The sequence below is a fragment of the Mustela lutreola genome, chromosome 7 (assembly GCF_030435805.1).
Source record: "Mustela lutreola isolate mMusLut2 chromosome 7, mMusLut2.pri, whole genome shotgun sequence".
NCBI classification, from domain to species: Eukaryota; Metazoa; Chordata; class Mammalia; order Carnivora; family Mustelidae; genus Mustela; species Mustela lutreola.
In genome coordinates this window covers 148487696-148508292 of record NC_081296.1, presented here as the reverse complement: position 1 = coordinate 148508292, position 20597 = coordinate 148487696, and the positions used below count along the sequence as shown (strand labels likewise).

Sequence of the window (20597 nt, the reverse complement as noted above, 5' to 3'; positions counted from 1 at the left end):
GTATGTTCCGTTCGTGTTGAACTTTGTAAGTGTTTTTAAGTAATAACGATCAGGCCACGCTCAGTGCAGACAGTATCAGTATGGACAGGGCCGAGGGTGCACAGAGCACCCCATCCTGCCCTCTAGCAGCACCTCCTCTGAACATGGGGGCCCGAGTGAAGGAACTGAGCCCTCCACCCAGAATGACATTCACCACAGGCCCCCCAGCCCAAACAGGGAGATTCATGAATGCGCTTTCCAAGTGCCAGGTCCCGGGTCAAACATGCCTGCATGTAATCCCCACGGCGCTTCCTGGAGCTGGCTGTCGCCCTGAGCCCTGCTGCACCCCACTGCCCCCTGGCCTCCCCTCTGGTCCCTGGATCTCATCACAGGGCAGACAAGACAGGGCCCTAGAAGCTGGCTTCCTCTCAGCTCCACCCTCCTGCGAGCCCACCTCCCCACCCAAAACCTCTCCTGCTGGCTCCCATGCCCACACCCTGCCCTGGGGCTGCAGGAACCTTGAAGGAAGATGAAAGGCACCAGCCCGGTAACAGTGGTCAGCTCTGAACTTGATTTATGTGTCTCCTCTTTTCAGGGTGGCTTTTCATGGTCTGTTCTAACAGCTTTACTATATTCGTATCTTTTACCATAAGCCTCCCGAAATCCTTTCTGGATTTATGATTTATAAATAAATAATAAACAAAGGCACAGGCTGCAAGGATCGGCCCAAAGCCATCACCTGGAGTGTAAACGCAAGCATTTCAATAGATGGGGAGGATCCACAGCTTTGAGCCACCTCCCAGCTACCTTCCTCAAAGCCCCAAAGACTGCCACCCCCATCACCCCCAAGGACGCTTCCTGCAGGAGCCAGAGGTGGGAGGAAGGGCCAAGGCATGTGGGCAAGCTCACTCCCGAGACTCTCCAACCCCCTGAAGTTCCAGGAAGCCCACAGGAGCATGACAGACTGAGCAGGGCTCATTCGTTCATTTACACGGGCTGCGCTCCTCCAGGAACTGGAGATACTCTAGATACAATCTAGAAAACAAGTTCCCTGCATCATGGAACTTCAGAGTTCTTCCCAGTGTGCAGATGAACTAATTAAGCCTCAAAAAGATTGGGACGCCTGGGTGGCTCAGTCAGTTAAGTGGCTGCCTTGGGCTCAGGTCATGATCTCAGGGTCCTAAGATCGAGTCCCACATTAGGCTCCCAGTTCAGTGGGGAGCCTGCCTCTCCCTCTGCCTGCTGCTTGTACTTGTGCTCACTTGCTCTTTCTCTCTGACAAATAACTTAAAAACAACAAAAAAAGAAAAAGATTAAGGCCCTTGTCCACACTCATGTGACTACCTTCTGGAGCTCCCAAGCAGGAAGCCGACACAGAACAACCCCAGAATGCAGAGGCGGACAAGGGTAAGTCCAAACACCAGCTCTGTCTTTAGGAGTCACATGTCCTTCATTGTCCCTCTCTGATCCTCAATTCTCTCATCTGTAAAACGGGCCTGAGGAAGCTGCCGATGCCAGCTTACATGATGAAGCACCTGCTACATGCCTGGTACTCCCCTAAGAGCTCTCCATGGTTTTTCTTGTTTATTTATTTTTTTTTTTTAAGATTTTATTTATTTGTCAGGGATAGAGGGAGAGCGAGCGAGTGAGCACAGGCAGAGAGGCAGGCAGAGGCAGAGGGAGAAGGAGGCTCCCCGCCCAGCAAGGAGCCCGATGGGGGACTCGATCCCAGGACACCGGGATCATGACCTGAGCCGAAGGCAGCTGCTCAACCAACTGAACCACCCAGGCGTCCCAGTTTTTCTTGTTTAAACCTCAGAAAACTACAATTGATGCTATTATTATCCCCGCCTATGGATGGAAAAACAAAGGTCCCAAAAGTTATATAACTTAGTCCAAGTCATAGAAAGCACAAGGCCGGGGCTGAGCCCCACAGTGGGACTCCCAAGCCCGAGTGACTATCCTGCACCCTAGCTGTGGGTAAACGAGGTGCAAAGCCCTAGTGTGGTGCCTGACCCAGTGTAGGCCCCAGGGGCAGCAGCCGGCCCTGTGCCCTATCCAGGCCTAAAGCCTGCAACAGGTCCTGCCTGGCTCCCTTCAGCGGATGCCAACACCGGTCCCCACCGCAGACGAGAGTCGTAGCCCAGGGCTCTCCTCCCGACCAATCTGGCTCCTCATCTCCTCATCTTCCAAGACCCAGCAAGGCCCAGCTCAACCTTCCCCTTCCCCAGAAGCCTGTCCTATCTTCTGCCCCTACCCTGACAGACACACCCCACGCCCCTGTGTGCTTTCTTGCCAGCAAGGGTATGTCTGGTCCCTTTGAGCCCAGAGCGTATACAGAGCGAGCACTGAATCAGCGGCTGGATCAATGGATGACCAAATGAAGAAAGAAGTGGAGACACCAAGTCTTCTGTACTGACCCCAAGGGCCACCTCTCTCACGCACTCTGTGGCACCTGGTCCCTAGGCCCCTCACCGCTCATACCACAGACAGAGAGCCCAACCAAGGCCTGACTGACTCACTGGCCACACAAGTCTCGTGACACATCCCAACCACCGGGAGCCAACACCACGCTGCAAAGCCAGAAAACGGGAAGCCATGTCTGGAAGAGCCTAGGTTCCTGCAGAGGCCTGCTGGCATCCCTGGGCATACACCATGTTATCTGTTCAACGAATCAAGGTAGCTGGAGGTACACTGGATGGCAAGCCTCCCGTGTTTAAGAACTTGGCTTCGCAGGCAATTACAGAGTAAACCCTGCCCAGAAGTTCTTGATAATCCCTTCCATTTGTATGGGCTTTAGAGTTTACAGAGCGGCTTCCCACATCTGACTTGTCTGACCCTGACAGCCCTGCGAGCCCCTTCTTTCACATCGTGTGGACGCCCAGAGAAGCCGGGTCGGGACTGGTATGCCTCACGCGCGCTCCCAGTTATGTTCAGCACCGTGCCAGCCTCGGCCCCTGCCTCCAGCGCCGGGCTCAGGACCCTCTCCAGGCCAGCACACAGCCACCAGGGGCCCGACCACAGGCACAGAGCATTCCCGAAAGGCCCTCAGAGTCCCCGACCCCACCTGCATCTACTTCCCAGCCCACTGGCGACACGGGCTCCAACCTGCCCTGAACCTGTCCATCCTCACCCCTTTCCAAGAGGTGGATACTCCCCAAGGTGACAAGTCCTGAGTGCTGGAAAGTTCTTCCTCACAGGATGCCAACCTCATCCCCCACATTTCCACCAGTAGTCCTGCTTTTGCCCCGGAGTAAACCAGAGTACAGCCCATTCCTCTTCCCGCCACAGCCCCACTAGCACCTGAGGACAGGCGCCACGCTCCCTGGTGTGTCCCTGTCACCAGGCTCGAAGCATCATGGCAAGACTCCAAGGAGCCAGGATATTTCAGAACATGCTTGAATGAGAGCAAAGAACATGGAAAGAGACCAGGACGAAAACAAACAACTTTTCTAACCAAAGGTTACAATGAAAATGTGTTTTAATTTGTGTTTCTGTACCTTTCAAAATAATACTTCAACTAGTTCAGAAAGATACCACTTGTGTTTATAAAAGCCCTTCAGTTTTCCCTGCAGTTGTCGGGCTGTGTAAACACACTGTGAGCAGGGAGAGAATTGCTCCTTGTGATACTGTTAGTGCTGGCTTGTATGCGAATTAGAATTCTAAACTCAGCAGGTTAAAAATGTTCTGAAAGCAATTGTGGTGTTAGTCTAAATAATTATAGATCACGTTCACTTAGAGAAGGGCCTTTGCCCCCTTGGGGCTACAAGGGAAAATTCTAGGCATGATAGTTAAGCAAAATAGTTGGTTATTACGCAGGCTTTGCAGTGGCAGTGCAAATTGGTATAATCCTTCTGGAAAGCAATCTGAGGAGAGAAGCATCCAGACCCGTGAAAATGTACCAGCCTTTGACCCGGCAGTCCCACTTCTGGGAATCAATCTGAAAGAAATAATCCGACAGAAAAGGATTTCATGCATGAAGACAACCACTTCAGTATTATCTACAATAGCAAAAATTAGAAACCACCTAAGTGTCCGAGGACAGCTAAGTAAATTACAGTTAATCAGCCCGACAGAACATCCTGGACCCGGCACAAATTGACAGCCCCGCGAAGACGCAGAGGCGGCCGGCCGCGCTGCAGCAGGAGAGGCTGGGACAGAATGCTAAGTGGGAGGAGCAGGCTGCAAACCTGTACGCGCACTCTGTGCAAAACATAAGCCCATATGGACCAGAAACGGATAGGAGGCTGTTGAAAGGATCACCGTAACTGAGGTGTATGTACGCTGGAACTGGGAGGTTTTTCCCATCATTTTGTAATGTTCAATCACCTTCACAACAGGCAGAAGGGAGGGCAGCAAGAAGGGGCAGGGAGACCAAGGGGCCTGGGACCCTCCGCCGTTCCGAGATCTAACCACACAGCAGGAGGCAGTGACGCAGCAGCAGCTGACTCGTGCCCTCCGCCGGAGCCGCGGGACAACACCGCGGTCACCCACACGTACATCCCGCTAAAGAGAAATTACAGATATGAATCAAACCGTGCTCCCCAGGCCTCTTGGTGGGACCCTTTCACACTCTCTGAAGTTACTGAGGACTCCAGAAAGCTACTGCTTAATGTAGGTTATTATCAATCCACGTTTAGCATATTTGAAATTAAAACTGAGAACACTTCAGAGTATTAATTTATGTAAAAGTACCAATAATAAACCCATTACATGTCAACATAAACAACATCTCTTATGAAAACTAATTTTATTTTCCAAGACAAAAAAAAAAAATCAGCAAGAAGGCACTGTTTACATTTTTGCCAGCTCCTTAACGGCGGGCTTAATAGAGACAGCTGGGCTCGCAGAGCTGCTTCTGTACTTAATCTATTATAACAGCACACGTCCTGTTGCCGCTGGAAAACTCCATGTACGCTCATGAGAAAAGGAGAGTGGAAAAGGCAAATAACTTCTAGGTACTATTATGAAAACAATTTTCACCCCCCAGACCCTGTGAAAGGGTCTCGAGGACCCCCGGGGCTCACAGAGCGCACTGAAAACCGCGCAGTGAGTCACGGCGTTAAAACCCCGCTGCCGCAGTACGTGGGGGGGGAAGGAGGGGTTTAAAATCACGTGGATAGTTGGAACTCGACTGTGGTGCCTTTTATTTCCAAAGACTGGATGGAAATATACCAAAAGTCTACAGTCATTGCCTCTGGGCGCAGAGATAATGGGCAGTTTTTTTCTTTATACCTTCCTGTTTTTTCCATAGCATACATGTATTTCTTTTATGGTCAAAAACAACATTTCATTTTTGAGGAAAGGCTGAGGCGGTCATGGCGCACCCGTGCCCTGCGGAATAAGCTGGATGGGAAGAAGGTCATTTTAAATCATTAGTAGCCAGCATCCGTGTGGGGGAGCGTCACGAAGCAGGGCCGCTCCTTAATATCCCAATCGATCCCTGGCACCGAGCGCACATTCATCACGGCGGGCACAGCCGCCCCGGACCCACAGAAAGCCTGGAAGAGATGATGAGAATTGAAACTGGCTCAAGCTAATCACTGCTAGATGAAGGTCAAACGTAGGTGACTATCTATCAGATTTTGAGATGGGGGAGGACACGCCATGCTCTAAGGCCACAGGACAATTACAAAGGGAAAGGTCTATACACTTGACCCCAAAAAATGTCAGGTTTTCCCTGTAAAAAATAATAACAAAGTACCAAAACGCAAAGTCAAACAACACACGGTGGGCGGGGGGGAGGGATATGATGACAGGTCAATATTGTTAGTATGTAAATTGCTGCAGAAGAGAAATGCTAAGATGGCAGGAGACTGATGGACAAAACCCACAAACACTTATTGAGCATTAAGGAGCTGCCGACCTGGTTTTAAAGGAGCGGCAGGTGAATGAATTCATTTGGTTCTCAAATAAGACACCACTCAATTAGCAAATGTTTAGGAAAGTTAATAATTCTTCCACTGTCTAGGGGAAGAAGACATAGTCACATTTACACATAACGGATGGTGTGTGTCATAAATGGAAGGCCACTGTAGGCGCTGAAAGAACATAGTAGATCTGTGTGCTGGGAGGAAAAGCTAGCAGCTAGGACGACACATCAGAGTGACATCGGCACGCCCCACACAGAGACCCCTGCCTTCTCCCTGGCTCAGATGCCTGCATGCCAGCAGCCACGACATGGAGAGTCCCGTCTGGGAAACTGACCAGGGTGCCCAAAACACGTCGGGAGGTTCACATGGATGGCGGTCCTGCCCTAGGTGCCAGCCGGCCACCTCATCACCCTGCAGCAAACTCCCTGTGGACAGGCTCCATCCTCTCTCTCTCTCTCTCTCACACACACACACACACACACACACACACACACACACACACAGAGAGCCTCTGGTCAGATCAGCTTTCAGCAGCGTCCTCCATGAATGGAAATCAGCAGGGCAGGGGCTCTGTCCTCTCACATGAAACACAGACACCGAAACAAGGGTAAAAGGAGGTGACAAGGGGCAGGAACATTTTCCGAAACATAGGAAAACTTTCAAAGAACTCCAACAGCTAAGAAAAGACCTTGTAAATATGCAATTTTTTTTTTTAATGACATATTCTTTAAAAAAGGAACATTCAGAAAACAAGAAACAGCTCTTGGAATGTAAAAATATGATAGATCAGAATAGAACACTTTTCTGAATATGAGTTATACTCAGTTTAAAAAAAAAAGTTTAAGTATATGGCAGCAGAAATACAAAATCAAAATATATATATATATATTGAAAGAAAAGGTGGAGGAGATTTCCCAGAAAAACAAAACATTAAGGCAAAGAAAGAACTAGAAAGAAAAGGAAATTAGAAGCTCCATCCAGGGACACCCAGAGCAAGGAACTAATCTGAGTCTCCAGAGCAAAGCCCTTGACAGGGAACCTCCCCAGGGGTATGGCCCATCTCCCCGAGGCCCCTGCTCCACAGGAGGGGACATGGTGCCCAACGCCTTGCCCCTAGCGAGGGAAGACCGGAAGGCCATCCTGGAAGCAGCCCCAGGATCCTTGGACCATCTGGTCCTCCTGCGTTTCAGCCTGGGTTCACAGCGCTTGTGAGGGGGTGAGGGGTGAGAGTTCCAGGAATCCTGGGCGGACACAACTGGTCTCCCTCACATGCACTTCTGACCATCCCTCATGCCCTCACCCCTGCACCCTGCCCCACTCCCCTCACACGGGGGTCTGCACCTGGGGAAGAAGCCTAAGTAGAGACAGCAGAAGCTTCAAGAAAAGGTGACAAGGTTGGACTTTGCCCTTCTTTTAAGGGGCGAAAGTATGGGGAGAAGATAACCATCACAAAATTTGTAAATGCTGCTTACAAAAACAAAGTACCTACGGTATAATTAAAACCAGCCAATGCTCATGGGAAAAAATGTGGAAAGGAAAAGCTGCTTACAAAAATCCACAGTTGTTATGCCTGAGTGGAGACCTATGGGTTTTTTTTTAACTTCTATCTTTTTTTGTATTTTTCCCAAAATTTTAGCACTTTATGATAAAATTAAGGTAAATCTAAAATAACTTATTCTTTTAAAGGAGAGGGACAAAGCCATCACTGGGCAGTAGATGAGTGCCTTTAAGAATCTTCTGTGTCCAAGTTTTAAAAGCAGCAAGAAATAATTTACTAGACTGCCTCAACTCTTAACCGTGCCAATTTTGCAATCTGCATTTTTCAATTACATTAAAAGCATTTTCCCAAATTGCTCTATTCTTCCCTTAATGACACGGAATGAGACTGGATGAGGCTGGTTCCCTGAGGACAGAGGCTGCACCCTCACACAGCACTGTTTTCTCTCCGTCAGCATCTAGCAAGCACACGGCCTGCCCTGCGTATGCTGTTAAAGTTCAACGGAATGAAGTTTTCAAAAAGCAGAAAACACAGCTTGTGTTCTGCCACATTTTCCTTTTCTGATTCCTCCTTCAACTTAAGGTTTTTTCTGCAAGGCGAAAGCTTGCAAGGCCCTTCTGGCAAGCAAAGGGAAGTGGGAAATGTCTCATTTGTTGGCCTCAGAAACGTTGCAGCTTTCATATGCGGGAGAGGAGTGTCAAAAAAAAAAAAAAAAAATCCCTTCCCACAAAGAGAAGGTTCCAGCTCAGGATCTCACAGCAGTTCCCAGAAGCTCGGCAACCCTGCTGTCACTGGGCTTGACGCCCTTACTCCCACCCCTGGGACAACTAAGATGACCATGAACTTTCCCGGAAACAAAAATACAAAGGTGGGAAGGGAGAGGAGCCGTGTCCAGAGAGAGAAGCATCCCAGCACTTCCTACAGAAGATTCCAGGTCCATCACCACCTGACTTCACTGGGTGCCCTCAGGCAAGTGTCTTCCTCTCCCTGGGTTTCTGTAAAACGAAGACGGACCCAGGTGATCTCTGCGCACGTGCACACGCAGCGCCAGTCTCTCCTGGCCTCCACCTAACTGCCCTCGGCACACTGTTAATCACCCACTCCCCAAATACCTAACGCCCACCACCACCACCCCACCCTCCTCCCCAGCTGTGCGGCTCTCATTTCCAATAGATTTGCCTCGTGCCTGGAATAAATAGCCAATCATCTACATAATGCTCCACGACTCCTCACTCTACACATCAAATCATTTCTCAATCTCATTTTGTAAAATCCATCAAGAATAATTCTTTCAAAACTGAAATAAACCTTCACTCTGGCACTTGAATCCATAAATTCCTTGTCTTTGAATCTGAGATATATTACTTGCTACAAAGCACATTTAAGATCCCCTAATATAACCAGATCTGCTAACAATGATAAATCAACGGGATCCTGTAATACATAAAAATGCAAATCCAAACCACTACGGAAATCATCTCTTCTCCTTATGTCCCTTAGCAAAACCATAGGACTTTGAGGCTGGGACAGAGCCCGGGCACAACTTGGGAGAGGGGCTGCGCATTCCCATCCTTGATCCTCAGAGGCAGAAGAACAGAATGAGTCTTTCAGCTTGGCTTGCTCTGTGGTCTGACAACCTCCCGTCGTGCTTCTCCAGTACACCAGCTGTGTGATCACGGGCAAACCCCTTAACCCCTCTGTGCCCCAGCCTCCTTGTCTGTAAAGTGGGAAGAAGAGCAGCCCTTGCCTCACAGGCCAGTCACAGAGAGGAGCTGGAACATTTGGAACCATTCCTAGGAGGTGGTAAGCACTCGGGATAGTTGAGTTCTCTCCAGCCTCCTCACTGTCAGAGGCCACAGAGCTGGCAAACAGCACAATGAGACCCCCAATCTGGGTCTTCAGCCTCCACAACAAAATCCTTTCCTTCAAACGCATGCGGGAAGGGGGCCCCAGACCCAACGGATCCTGGTGCCACTCTAGGTGGGCACCTCTTCCCCACCCCCAGACTCCCTCTCCTGGGCCTCTTCAGGGACGAAATCGCTCCTCCCCAGGATGCCAGAGGCACAGACACAAAACGTGCTGAGAGCTGGCAAACCACTCTCCAATTCCTTTTCTTCTACCACGTTTTAAACGGGATCAGTTTGGAGACACAGACCCAGCCCCCCAGTACATGCCTTCCAAATAAATGTGCCATTTTTGAAAAGGGAACAGGTAAACAGCTTGGTACAAAGAAACCCAAAAACTTTCCAAATTTTAAAAATATCTATTCAGGAGTACTGACATGGAACACTTGGAAAAACATGTATCTGTAGACAGATTATTAAAAGATTCACAAAGGGGTTCCTGGGTGGTTCAGTGGGGTAAAGCCTTTGCCTTCGGCTCAGGTCACGATCTCAGGGTCCTGGGATCGAGTCCCGCATCGGGCTCTCTGCTCAGCAGGGAGCCTGCTTCCCCTCTCTCTCTGTCTGCCTCTCTGCCTACTTGTGATCTCTCTCTGTCAAATAAGTAAATAAAATCGTTTAAAAAAAGATTCACGGGGGCGCCTGGGTGGCTCAGTGGGTTAAGCCGCTGCCTTCGGCTCAGGTCATGATCTCAGGGTCCTGGGATCGAGTCCCACATCGGGCTCTCTGCTCAGCAGGGAGCCTGCTTCCCTCTCTCTCTCTCTGCCTGCCTCTCCGACTACTTGTGATTTCTCTCTGTCAAATAAATAAATAAAATCTTAAAAAAAAAATAAATAAATAAATAAATAAATAAATAAAAATAAAAAAAGATTCACAAAAACAAGAGTTACATTAAGTTGGAGGATTCTGGGTGACTCGCCTTTCTTCTAACTGTTTAATCAAGAACAGGTCTTTCGGGCCCTCCCACATGCTAGGCACTGCGCAGCATCTTCTCATTTCTCCTATGTAGCAACAAGCCCCATGGGCAGCCATTATACCCATTTTACCAATGAGAAAACCGGGGAATCAGAGAGACAAAGTGGTTTTCCCAAAGTCACACAGCTACCAAGCAGCAGATACGGAATAGGAACTCAAGGGTCTCACATAACAATAGCACCAAACCTTTGCCAATCTATTTGGGTTCCACTTACCAGACACAAAGGCTTTAGCTCAAGCCCAGGTGTAAATCAAAGCCCATCTTACCTCCACTAAGGCAACAGAAAAGCATTACGTATAGCTCTGCTCACTGAAGTACTGGCCATTTCAGAAAGAGAAGCAGGTAATGAAAGGAAACAACACAGAAATGATAAAGCAAAATCTTGAACTTGAGACAGTCATAAACATACATTTGGGGAAAGTTTTTAATAAAGTATAAAAATGCTCCTTACAAACAGCACAAAGACGGGGTGGAGAGAGAAGAATCAAAACCGCGTCCGCTCTGCAGTGAGCCCAGCTCCGTGAACACACGGGAACGGGGGTCCAGACCAGGAAAGGCCCGCAGTGTCCGTGAGGCACTGACTCAGGGTTAGGGTTGTCAGCAGTTTCTGTTTTCTCCTTCATTCTTTATATTCTGTGCGTCTCCAGGGATTTTCACAATAAGCTTTCATTACATTCACGATCAAAAATGAAAAAAAAATTTTTAGGTATCATAGGTAAGCCTATTATTAAAAAAAATTCCTAAAGCAAACAATTTTGTAAAACAAATGAACAACACCTGATTCAAACATTTTATTTAAAATCCCTCTGTGTTTCAGAACTCTGAGTTCTGATGCACAGACGGTGGTCCCTGGAAGCACAAAAGATGTCAGGCGCCTGTGAGAATGTGTGTGGTGCCTAGCAGAGGGCTCTGCACATGGGGCTGGCGGTGAGGGGGCCTGCATTTGGCTGAACGCAACAGGCCACACTTGTACTTTTTCCAAGGGCTTCAAAGTCTGAATTCTACCTTTACGTGCAGTGGGTATTCAGACGTGTTGAGCCAAATGAGGACACAGGGAAGTGAAAAGAGTAGATAAAAGGGTATCCGTGCTGGGATTACAACTGTCAGAAACAGAAGCGTGCCGCAGACAGGGGCAGGAAGAGACCCTCAGGAAAGAAAACTGAGCATCGGTGCAGCCAGGAGTCACTGTTTGATTCTACTTAATTTCTCCAGCTGTAAATTTTTCAAAACTAATATAAGCATATTTTACAGCTCACAGAACATTTAGAACATATTAAAATAAGTATCTTTCCACTGTAATGTGCCCAATTGAAATTTATGAATTCCAAAGCTACATTTTATTTTATTTTATTTTTTTTTAAAGATTTTATTTATTTATTTGACAGAGAGAAATCACAAGTAGATGGAGAGGCAGGCAGAGAGAGAGAGGGAAGCAGGCTCTCTGCTGAGCAGAGAGCCCGATGCGGGACTCGATCCCAGGACTCTGAGATCATGACCTGAACCGAAGGCAGCGGCTTAACCCACTGAGCCACCCAGGCGCCCCCCAAAGCTACATTTTAAAGAGATGAAGGAACTGGCACTTCACGCTCTTTAGATTAATCAGATGGATTGTGCTGTTTTTCTCTTGATCAGAAAAGAAATCATATTTCAGTAAATACCACCTTGAATCAAGGATTCTTTCACATTCTAGAAGCTTGAGTGAGCTTATATGAAGTCTTACTGTGCCCCCTAGTGGCAAATAAAATCTATGCACTTAAGAGACCATCCTTTCCCAGAGGCTGGAAATTAAATCCAAAAAAATTTCTTTAATCTTTACTGATCACTTAGCATGTACAAAACTTTGTGCCAGGTGCTATGAAAAATATAAAAATGGGTCTGGCACAGTTTCCATGTTCAAGAAGCTCAAAATCTACAAGGTGTCACAGATACGGTTCATGGCTACACAGGCAGAACGAGATGCCACTTCGAGGTAAGGAAGGGAGAAGATTCTTGGGGAGAGCAAAACCATACACACACAGCAGGTGCCTACTATGCGCCAAGGACCACACCAGAGATCACATCCAACACTGTTTCTTCTCCACAAAAAACCAGCAAAGCAGGCACGGTCATCTCCACCGACCACACACACTGAGATTCGGAGAAGTAACTTGCCCGAGGTCACACAGCCAGTCAGCCACAGAGGAAGGATTCAAACAAAGTGCTGTGACCCCAGCCCCCAGGCTTTTCCCTCCTTCCTGATGCAGTGGGGCTCAAGAAGTCACTCTGGCAGGCTTCAACCAAAAGACAAGAGGAAAGGCACCTTAGGAAGGGAGCACAGAGTTGGGGGGCACCCTGTCATATCCACCTTTTCTAGCTCTTCCCCCACTACACTGTCTGCTCTCCATCCAGGACTGGGCTACAGGGAGCCAGGGCTCCTGCCGGCGCCCATAGCCCCATACTCACTCCAGACTCAGCATCCACATGCCTCCCACTCCCCCCATCCACCTCACAGGCCCCCAAGATCTGCAGTGCCTCCCCTCCCCCACGACCCCAGGGAAGGGGAGAAACACCATCCTGCCTGGAGCTGCGGGCTGCACACCGGGCTATCCATGAAGCTGAGGTCCCAGCAAAACCGAGGCCTCAGCCAGGACCTCCCTCCCTGGTTCCCAGCCCTGCTCCCACCTAGTCCCATCGGTTTTCCCATCCCCGCTCCTCCGGCCCGTCACACATTCTTCACACTGAAAAGGTGCTCAAAATCAATTTGCCAAGCAATTCTGTCACTGGAAACTGTCACATATCTTCAAGATTTATTTTATTTATTTGTCAGAGTGAGAGAGCACAAGCAGGGGGAATGGCAGGCAGAGGGAGAAGCAGGCCCCTGGCTGAGCAGGGAGCTCAGTGTGGAACTTGATCCCAGGACCCTGGGATCATGACCTCAGCCAAAGGCAAACGCTTAACTGACGGAGCCTCTCGAGCGTCCCAGCTGTCAAATATCTGAAAGCAGTGAGGATCCTGGTCCACCATTTGTATGTATGGCTTATTAAAGCCCTGCTTTTTCAGGATCCCAAAGGAAGAAGGAGGTCAGGAGGCACTGACCCCAGCAGCCATGAAGGCAGCCACGCCCTGTCCCTGGACCACCTCCAATGCCACCCTTGCCAGACAGGGCAGTGGACAGGGCTCCCCGGAGCCTGCCGGGCTGAGCAAGAGGCCAGTGGCCACATCACCTGCAGCGCACACACCACCTCCTCGGGAAGGGCGGGCACAGTAGCTGCACCGGGCCCCACTGAGGGCAGTTCCACAGCCAACAGCCCAGGACCCAGTCTGAGTGCATCACCGCAGGCAAAGCTTTCCTACGCAGTAGCGCCACGGAGCGCCTGAGCAGCTTCCAAAGCTGGGCCAACTGCGCCCCCTTCTGGTCACAAGGTGTCACAGCTGGTTGGCTGATCCAGGGTCCCCTCCCTGGGGACATCCACGCATCCCCAATGCATAGCACCTAGCACACTCATCTACTCCACAAACACCCACCACACGAATGAACACACACAACACCCAAACACGGCTTCACTCAGACACGCTCTGTTTAAAAAACGATACTACAGCGGGGACGCCTCTGCCTAGGGGAAACCTAAACTTGGCGGGCAAGTGAGGCAAGCAGGGCCCAGAGAGCACCTCACTGATGCTGGGTGCAAACCAGTCCTCACAGGGCTCCAAGCCTGCCCCTCGCCATCAGGAACAAGACCCCGCAGACAGCAGGCAGGTGGCAGGCACACACGAGGGCGTACCTGCTGCCCTACGCCCCTCCACCCATCTCTGCCCACAGCCACCCAGCCTGTCCTTCCACACCCCCAGGCGAGGCTGCCTCCTCCTCCAGCCTGTGCTGCAGGCATCTGCCGGACAGCCCCCTCCCTGCAGACTCTAGAAAGAAGCTGCCCGTGCCCCTCAGGCAGCCCACCTGTAACCACACTACCGTCCACAAAAACCCATGCCTGGCCTTAGACTGGGTGCTTCGGACACACACACCTGGGCTTTGGTCCCACCTCAGAAGGGCCAACCACCGGTCTCGTGAGTTTGTTCTATCCGGGGAGGAAACAGAACGTGAGAGGTTAAGTGTCTTGCCATAGTCACAAAGCTGCTGGGGATGGAGCCAGACCACGAGGCCCTGATCATGCTAACTGCAGCCCACCTCCAGGGCCAGCCAGACACGGCCTGGCACTACACAGACCCTACGTGGGCCCACCAGAAACCCTCCAGATGTGCTCCTGACCAAAGGGCCAAGTCTCCTCTCGGCCCTCCACGGCGCAGACTCGGGAAGGAGCGCTGAGAAGCCCCAGCACTGCGGGATTGAACCAAGCACGTTACCATGCACACCAGGAACACCAGAAGCCTCCTGAGTGGACCTGGACCTCTTCCCCCCACAGGAACAGCACTGAAGCCCGGGGTGTAAGATCCCCAGGCTCCAGACTAAAGGCAGGACATAGCACTGTCCCTGCACAACTCTATTCACTTTGCCAGAAGAGAACACAGACTAGTGGATTCAGGACTCAAATTGGCTGCTTAAAAACAACACCCATCATGGGGCGCCTGGGTGGCTCAGTGGGTTAAGCCGCTGCCTTCGGCTCAGGTCATGATCTCAGGGTCCTGGGATCGAGTCCCGCATCGGGCTCTCTCCTCAGCAGGGAGCCTGCTTCCTCCTCTCTCTCTCTGCCTGCCTCTCTGCCTACTTGTGATCTCTCTCTGTTAAATAAATAAATAAATCTTTAAAAAAAAAAAAAAAAAAAAAACACCCATCAGAACGCCTGGGTGGCTCAGTGGGTTAAAGCTCTGCCTTCGGTTCAGGTCATGGTCTTAGGGTCCTGGGATCGAGCCCCCCATTGGGCTCTCTGCTCAGCAGGGAGCCTGCTTCCCCTTCTCTCTCTGCCTGACTCTTTGCCTACTTATGATCTCTCTCTGTCAAACAAATAAATAAAATCTTTTAAAAAAAAACATGTGTGTGTGTGTGTGTGTGTGTATGTGTATGTATATATAAAATAAAAACTTTCAAATACGATGTCCTGGACAGGACGGTTCTAGAACTCTGAGGAACAGAGTTAGAGGAAGCTGGCATTTACCGCGCACCCGTGGGGTCCCTAGCTCTGTGCCAGGGTTTTGAGAGCGTTTTTCTCACATGACCCCATGATGCAGGAAAGATTATGGCCTTTACAGATGAGACACCAGACTCGCAGGGGGCTAGCTGACCAGCCGCTGCACAACAAAGCTGGATCTGAAGCCACGTCCCTTCTACTCCAAAGCCATTTTCTTTCCGCGAAGCTCTGGTCCAGCTCTCATTTACTTGGCACGTACCACATACAGGTGAGCCGCCAGGTGCTGCGGAGGGTGAGGAGGACAGAGCATAGCTCAGAGGGGCTGGGGACAGCTTACAGGAGCTGCGACACACGTGCTCCGTTCCATCCCTGCGCATGTGCGGCCGGCCTACTGCAAGTCTGCACAACCTCAGTAGCTTTCAAAACAAATAAGCAACAACGACAAAAGAGTTTCTGTATAAACCGCAAGTCCTCGGCAGGGCATCCGTAGCCATTCCCGGTCTGGCCCCTACCGACTTCCGCAGCCTTGGGCCCTTCCCTGCACACCCCACCCCTCCAGCCAATAGTCCCCCAAGACTTTTTTTTTTTTAAGATTTTATTTCTTTATTTGACAGACAGAGATCACAAGTAGGCAGAGAGGCAGGCAAAGAGAGAGGGAAACAGGAGCCTTGCTGAGCAGAAAGCCCGATGTGGGACTCGATCCCAGGACCCTGAGATCATGACCTGAGCCGAAGGCAGTGGCTTAACCCACTGAGCCACCCAGGCGCCCCAGGCCCCCAAGACTTTTATGGCCAAGAACATCCTTCTGCCCCGTCTCACCCCCTCCACCAAGTGAACCTTCCCCTGCTCCTAGAAGCATTCACCAAGCCCTCCCAGACTGGGCTGCTGTCCCTCCCAGTGGGTTCACGGAGCACTTGTGTCCCAGTTGGAGTCTGGTCCTCACACTCCTGAGCCCAGGGCTGTGAAGGCCTCTCTACTTGTCCATGGCCCTACATAACCACATGCCCCGAAGCCAGGGACCGATCTGTCTACTTCTGCTCCCCTGGCGTCCAACACAGAGCCCAGCACATAACTGGCATGCTCAACACTCCATGCGGCTCACCAGGGGCCCAGGACTTGCTCTGAGCCTGCTTTCCTCCCCTCTCTGACTGCCCTCACTCAACAACCTCATCCCCCAGGGCGCCAGTGTGTCTGCATGTCCTCAGTGTCCCCACGAGGACTAAGGACTAGCATTCTGTGGTGGCCTAAGCAAGGCAGCATCAGCATAGAGGGCACAGAAGGGACCGAGAGTCCAGAGTGGGCACTGAGAACCCGCTCCTGAATACGACAGAGAGAATTGCAGGATTCCCAGAGATGCTCAGCTCCCCTGCCTCACTGCGGCGAGGAACAAAACACCCCAGCAGTTTACTTCTAAGAGTCCCTGAAAAAAGGCGGTATCACTCAAGCCTTACCTTGAAGGTTTTATCCATGGAAGCCGAGAGAAGCATGTGACTCTTAGCAAAGACTGGACACCACTGAATGCTGTTGACGGGGCCCCTGTGGCTTCTCAGGTGGAAGAGCACTTTCCTGGGAATCGTGGTTTCTTTATACTGACTGTCCAAATACGGCTGAATAAACTCAGACACTCTGGGGGCCACACAGAGAGGAGCAGGGGCACGCCCTGCAGACGGACCCTGGGCTGCAACATCTTTACTCTTGCCAGTTTCTGTGCTTAACGCCTGTGACTGCCGTAGTCTTTTTGGGGTGTAGGGCACAATACAGTCCTCACACCTGGTCCTCTGAAGAGAGCTACCATTTTTACCTGGGGTTTCAGATTTGGTTTGGGCACAAAAGGATGGTTCAGGGGAGCTGTAAGTCCCCCAGGAGAGTTTCACCGGCCTAAAACGGGCAGCTGCCAGGGGCACATGGCCAGCTGGAGTGTGGCTGGTCCACAGGGAAGATCGAGGAGGCTTATCTGCAGGGATGGTGACATCAGGCTCCGTCCTGGGCCACTGTAACCGCTGGCTGGGACAAGATCCTGGGTCACTTCTCCAGAGCCGAACCAGTGGGAGACGATGGCCAGCTGGGTCTTCACAAGAACCATGCTTTGCAGGCAGTGCTGTCCCTTCCGGGGCTTTGGATGCAAAATCCTGCCCAGGAGGTTGGAGCCCATCAGAGCTGTCTTTCTTCTGGCCAGAGACATTAAAACTTCCCACGGGCTCAGTCTCAGCCTCTGACTCCGAGTCATCATAAGCCACCAAGGAAGCCATTGAAGACAGTTTTCTGCTGTCCTTTGAGGACAAACTACCTGAGACCAAACAAAGTTAAGTGTCAGAATACATGCATGAAAGAATATTTACCACCACATGTAATTAAAAGAAAACATGCCCCCTAGCAAATCCACGACTGGATTTAAGAATAAACATATTTATATAATTAAACATAATTATGTAAACTTACATAATTATAAACATAAAAATGAGGACTTTTGGGGCACCTGGGTGGCTCATTGGGTTAAAGCCTCTGCCTTCGGCTCAGGTCATGGTCTTAAGGTCCTGGGATCGAGCCCCACATTGGGCTCTCTGCTCAGCAGGGAGCCTGCTTCCCTCTCTATCTGCCTGCCTCTTTGCCTACTTGTGTCTCTGGCTGTGAAATAAATAAACAAAATCTTTTTTTAAAAAAAGGAAAATAAAATAAATAAAAATTTAAAATGAAGGTTTTTCTATCCACCAACCATAATTAGAAGATTTAATTTTTGGGGGGCGCCTGGGTGGCTCAGTGGGTTAAGCCGCTGCCTTCGGCTCAGGTCATGATCTCAGGGTCCTGGGATCGAGTCCCGCATCGGGCTCTCTGCTCAGCGGGGAGCCTGCTTCCCTCTCTCTCTCTCTGCCTGCCTCTCCGACTACTTGTGAACTCTGTCAAATAAATAAATAAAATCTTTTTAAAAAAAAAAAAAAAAGATGCCTTTTGGAAGGTGACTTTGGGCCTTTGAGGGTAGGTCTCAAAATACTAAAATGGAAAGATGTCCAGAACCCACCAAATGGGAAAAGCATGTCACCGCCCCACCTGGGGCTCCAGTGCCTCCATTACCCCCTGCCTAGATATCCCATCTCAACCATGAGCCAGCGGGGCTGGCATTGGGAGACCTTGGCGTTCGAGGCACCAGTCCCCCAATTCTAAAGGTAAGGTCCAAATCTGCCAGTTTCACTCCAAACACACACTCACCCAGCACTGAACTGCCCCTTTCTAAAAAATTCTTCCTGAAATTCTGAACCATCACACACGATAAACTGCTGCCAACTAGTTTCTGGAAAGAAGTGCTTCAGTCTGGACGAGTTCAATTCTGTGCTTTTAGGAGGAAGCACCGTCAGGAGGAAAACAAGCAGGCCCAGCACATCCCGGACAGCAGAGGGCGCGGCGGAGCAGCACCAACAGCCCCGCGCCAGGTTCTGAGATGCCCAAACACGTCCTGACCACCTACTCCATGCCCGACCTTAGTGTACCACGGAGCCCCTCCTCCCACATGTGGGGTCCCAGGCACCGCCAGAAACTCCCCCTGGGTCCCTTGTTGAGGCACTCGGCCTGCCTATCACCCAGCTCTTCCCCTGGGTAGTGGGTCTCACAACCGCAGCAAGCCCGGCCACTTCGCCCCATCCACCCCTCTCCCCCACGGCCTGAACCCTCCACTGCCCGACACACTAGGTCACCATCCAACCTCCTCCAGAAATCCCAGCACCAATGCCATCGTCTGAACCAAACTTCTGTAAAGGACTAATTATAAACTCGCAGACCGTGCTCCGCAAACAACATGGCATTTCTGTTCTCTGTTACGTAGCCTGGTGCTGCCCAGACATCTCATTTGCCTCCACCCCTGTACATAGCCCCACTGCCCAGAGCATGCCACTCCTCTGGGTCACAGGGAACGCACCAGGCTCCCCCCCACCTAGCTGTCCGCAGCGGCTGACTCCAGAGGGGCCAGGGGCTGGGGGCCAGAACCTAAAAAGAGGTCCACAGTGGGGCGCCTGGGTGGCTCAGTCAGTTAAGCATCCGACGCGATTTCCGCTCAGGTCCTGATCTCAGGGTTGCAACATCGAGGGTCGTGTCGGGCTCTGCGCTCCGGACGGAGTCTGCTTGAGACCCTCCCGTCCTCTCGTGCAAGCTCTCTTTTTCTCTCTCTCTAAATAAATAAAATAATTTTTTTAAACGGGGGGGGGGGGGTCTATGGCAAAACAGAGAGCAGCAGGACTGAAGGACTGAAGGAGAGCAGGAGGTGGGTGCGAAGGCGGCCGACTCGGCCCGCTCCGTGCGCACTTGGGGGTCCAGCACTGGCCGGCTACTCACCCCGCCCCGCCGCGGGCACCAGGAACGCCGCGGCCGGCCCGAGGTCAGCGGCGGCCGGCCCGAGGTCAGCGGCGGCCGGCCCGAGGTCAGCGGCGGCCTGGGCGCACAGGCCCACCGGGACAGACAGGCCGCGCTCGGGGAAACACCGGGTGTCAGGCGGCCAGACGTCCTAGGGAGAGAAGCAAAGCAGAGCAGAGCAGAGCGGCGGTGGGCTTGGGGGTGCCCGCCCCCGGGGACCTGAGCCGCCAGGGGAGGCGGAGCAAAGCTCAGGAGGCGGCCAGGGGGCAGAGGCGGCTTCGAGAAGCCCCGGGGAAGGACCCAACAGAGCCAGCGCAACGGGCCGGCGAGGAGGCCGAAGGGGACTCGAGGAAAAGAGCGGCCCGGCCGAGAGCCGGCGCCACTGGGCACCTCGCAAGCTCCGCGGGCAGGGCTCGCGGCCCTCCGGCTTGCTAAGCAAACGGGACCGAGACGGACATGTTTCGTGCTGGGGGCGGGGACCCGAGCACGAGGGGGAGGCCGGGGCGCCGGGCACAGGGCCCCCGGGCGGGGCAGCGGCGCCGCGAGCCGCCGGCGGCCGCAGGAGGGCAGGACCTCCCGCCCACGGCGTGGCCCGCGGCCGCCAGCGCTGGGGAGTCGCGGCCCGGGCGGCGGGCACAGACGGAAAGGACCGGACAGGCTCGCTCGGCTAACGCGGCCCGACCGCCTGCGCCGCGCCCAGCCCCGCGGGGGTCTGGCCGGCACCGGGGGTCAACACGCTGCGCCGACCCTGCGCCGCAGGCCAGGCTGCGGAGGCGGCCAAGGGGCGACCGGGCACGGGTTTTGAAGGATGAATAGAAGTTAGCCGAGCTGTCAAGAGTGGAGGTAGGCAGGGCCCGGAGCTCGGAGCGTCCGGAAGGGCAGTGGTGAAGAAGGACCGGCCACGGACACTGATAGGCCCTCCCTGAGGGGCGCGGAGCGCTCGGGCCGCCCCCGCCGCCCGGTCCCAGCCCC

At 52.0% G+C, this 20597-nt stretch overlaps 1 protein-coding gene across 6 annotated transcripts in view; it reads right to left on the bottom strand.

Annotated features, from left to right (window-relative positions):
* Positions 1-20597, bottom strand: part of WDR25 (WD repeat domain 25) — a 144723-nt gene that overhangs the window by 123993 nt on the left and 133 nt on the right. Inside the window, exons 1-3 of one of the 6 annotated variants that reach the window (XM_059183114.1) lie at positions 19608-20596; positions 19263-19443; positions 16739-17574 (exon numbers count right to left, since the gene is read on the bottom strand). In XM_059183114.1, coding sequence (XP_059039097.1) covers positions 16739-17536 — 798 coding nt within the window. In that variant the 5' untranslated portion in view covers positions 17537-17574; positions 19263-19443; positions 19608-20596. Of the gene's footprint in view, positions 1-16738; positions 17575-19262; positions 19444-19607; position 20597 lie in introns of those variants that run through there. The other 5 variants (XM_059183116.1, XM_059183120.1, XM_059183115.1 and 2 more) reach the window with 5 other exon arrangements.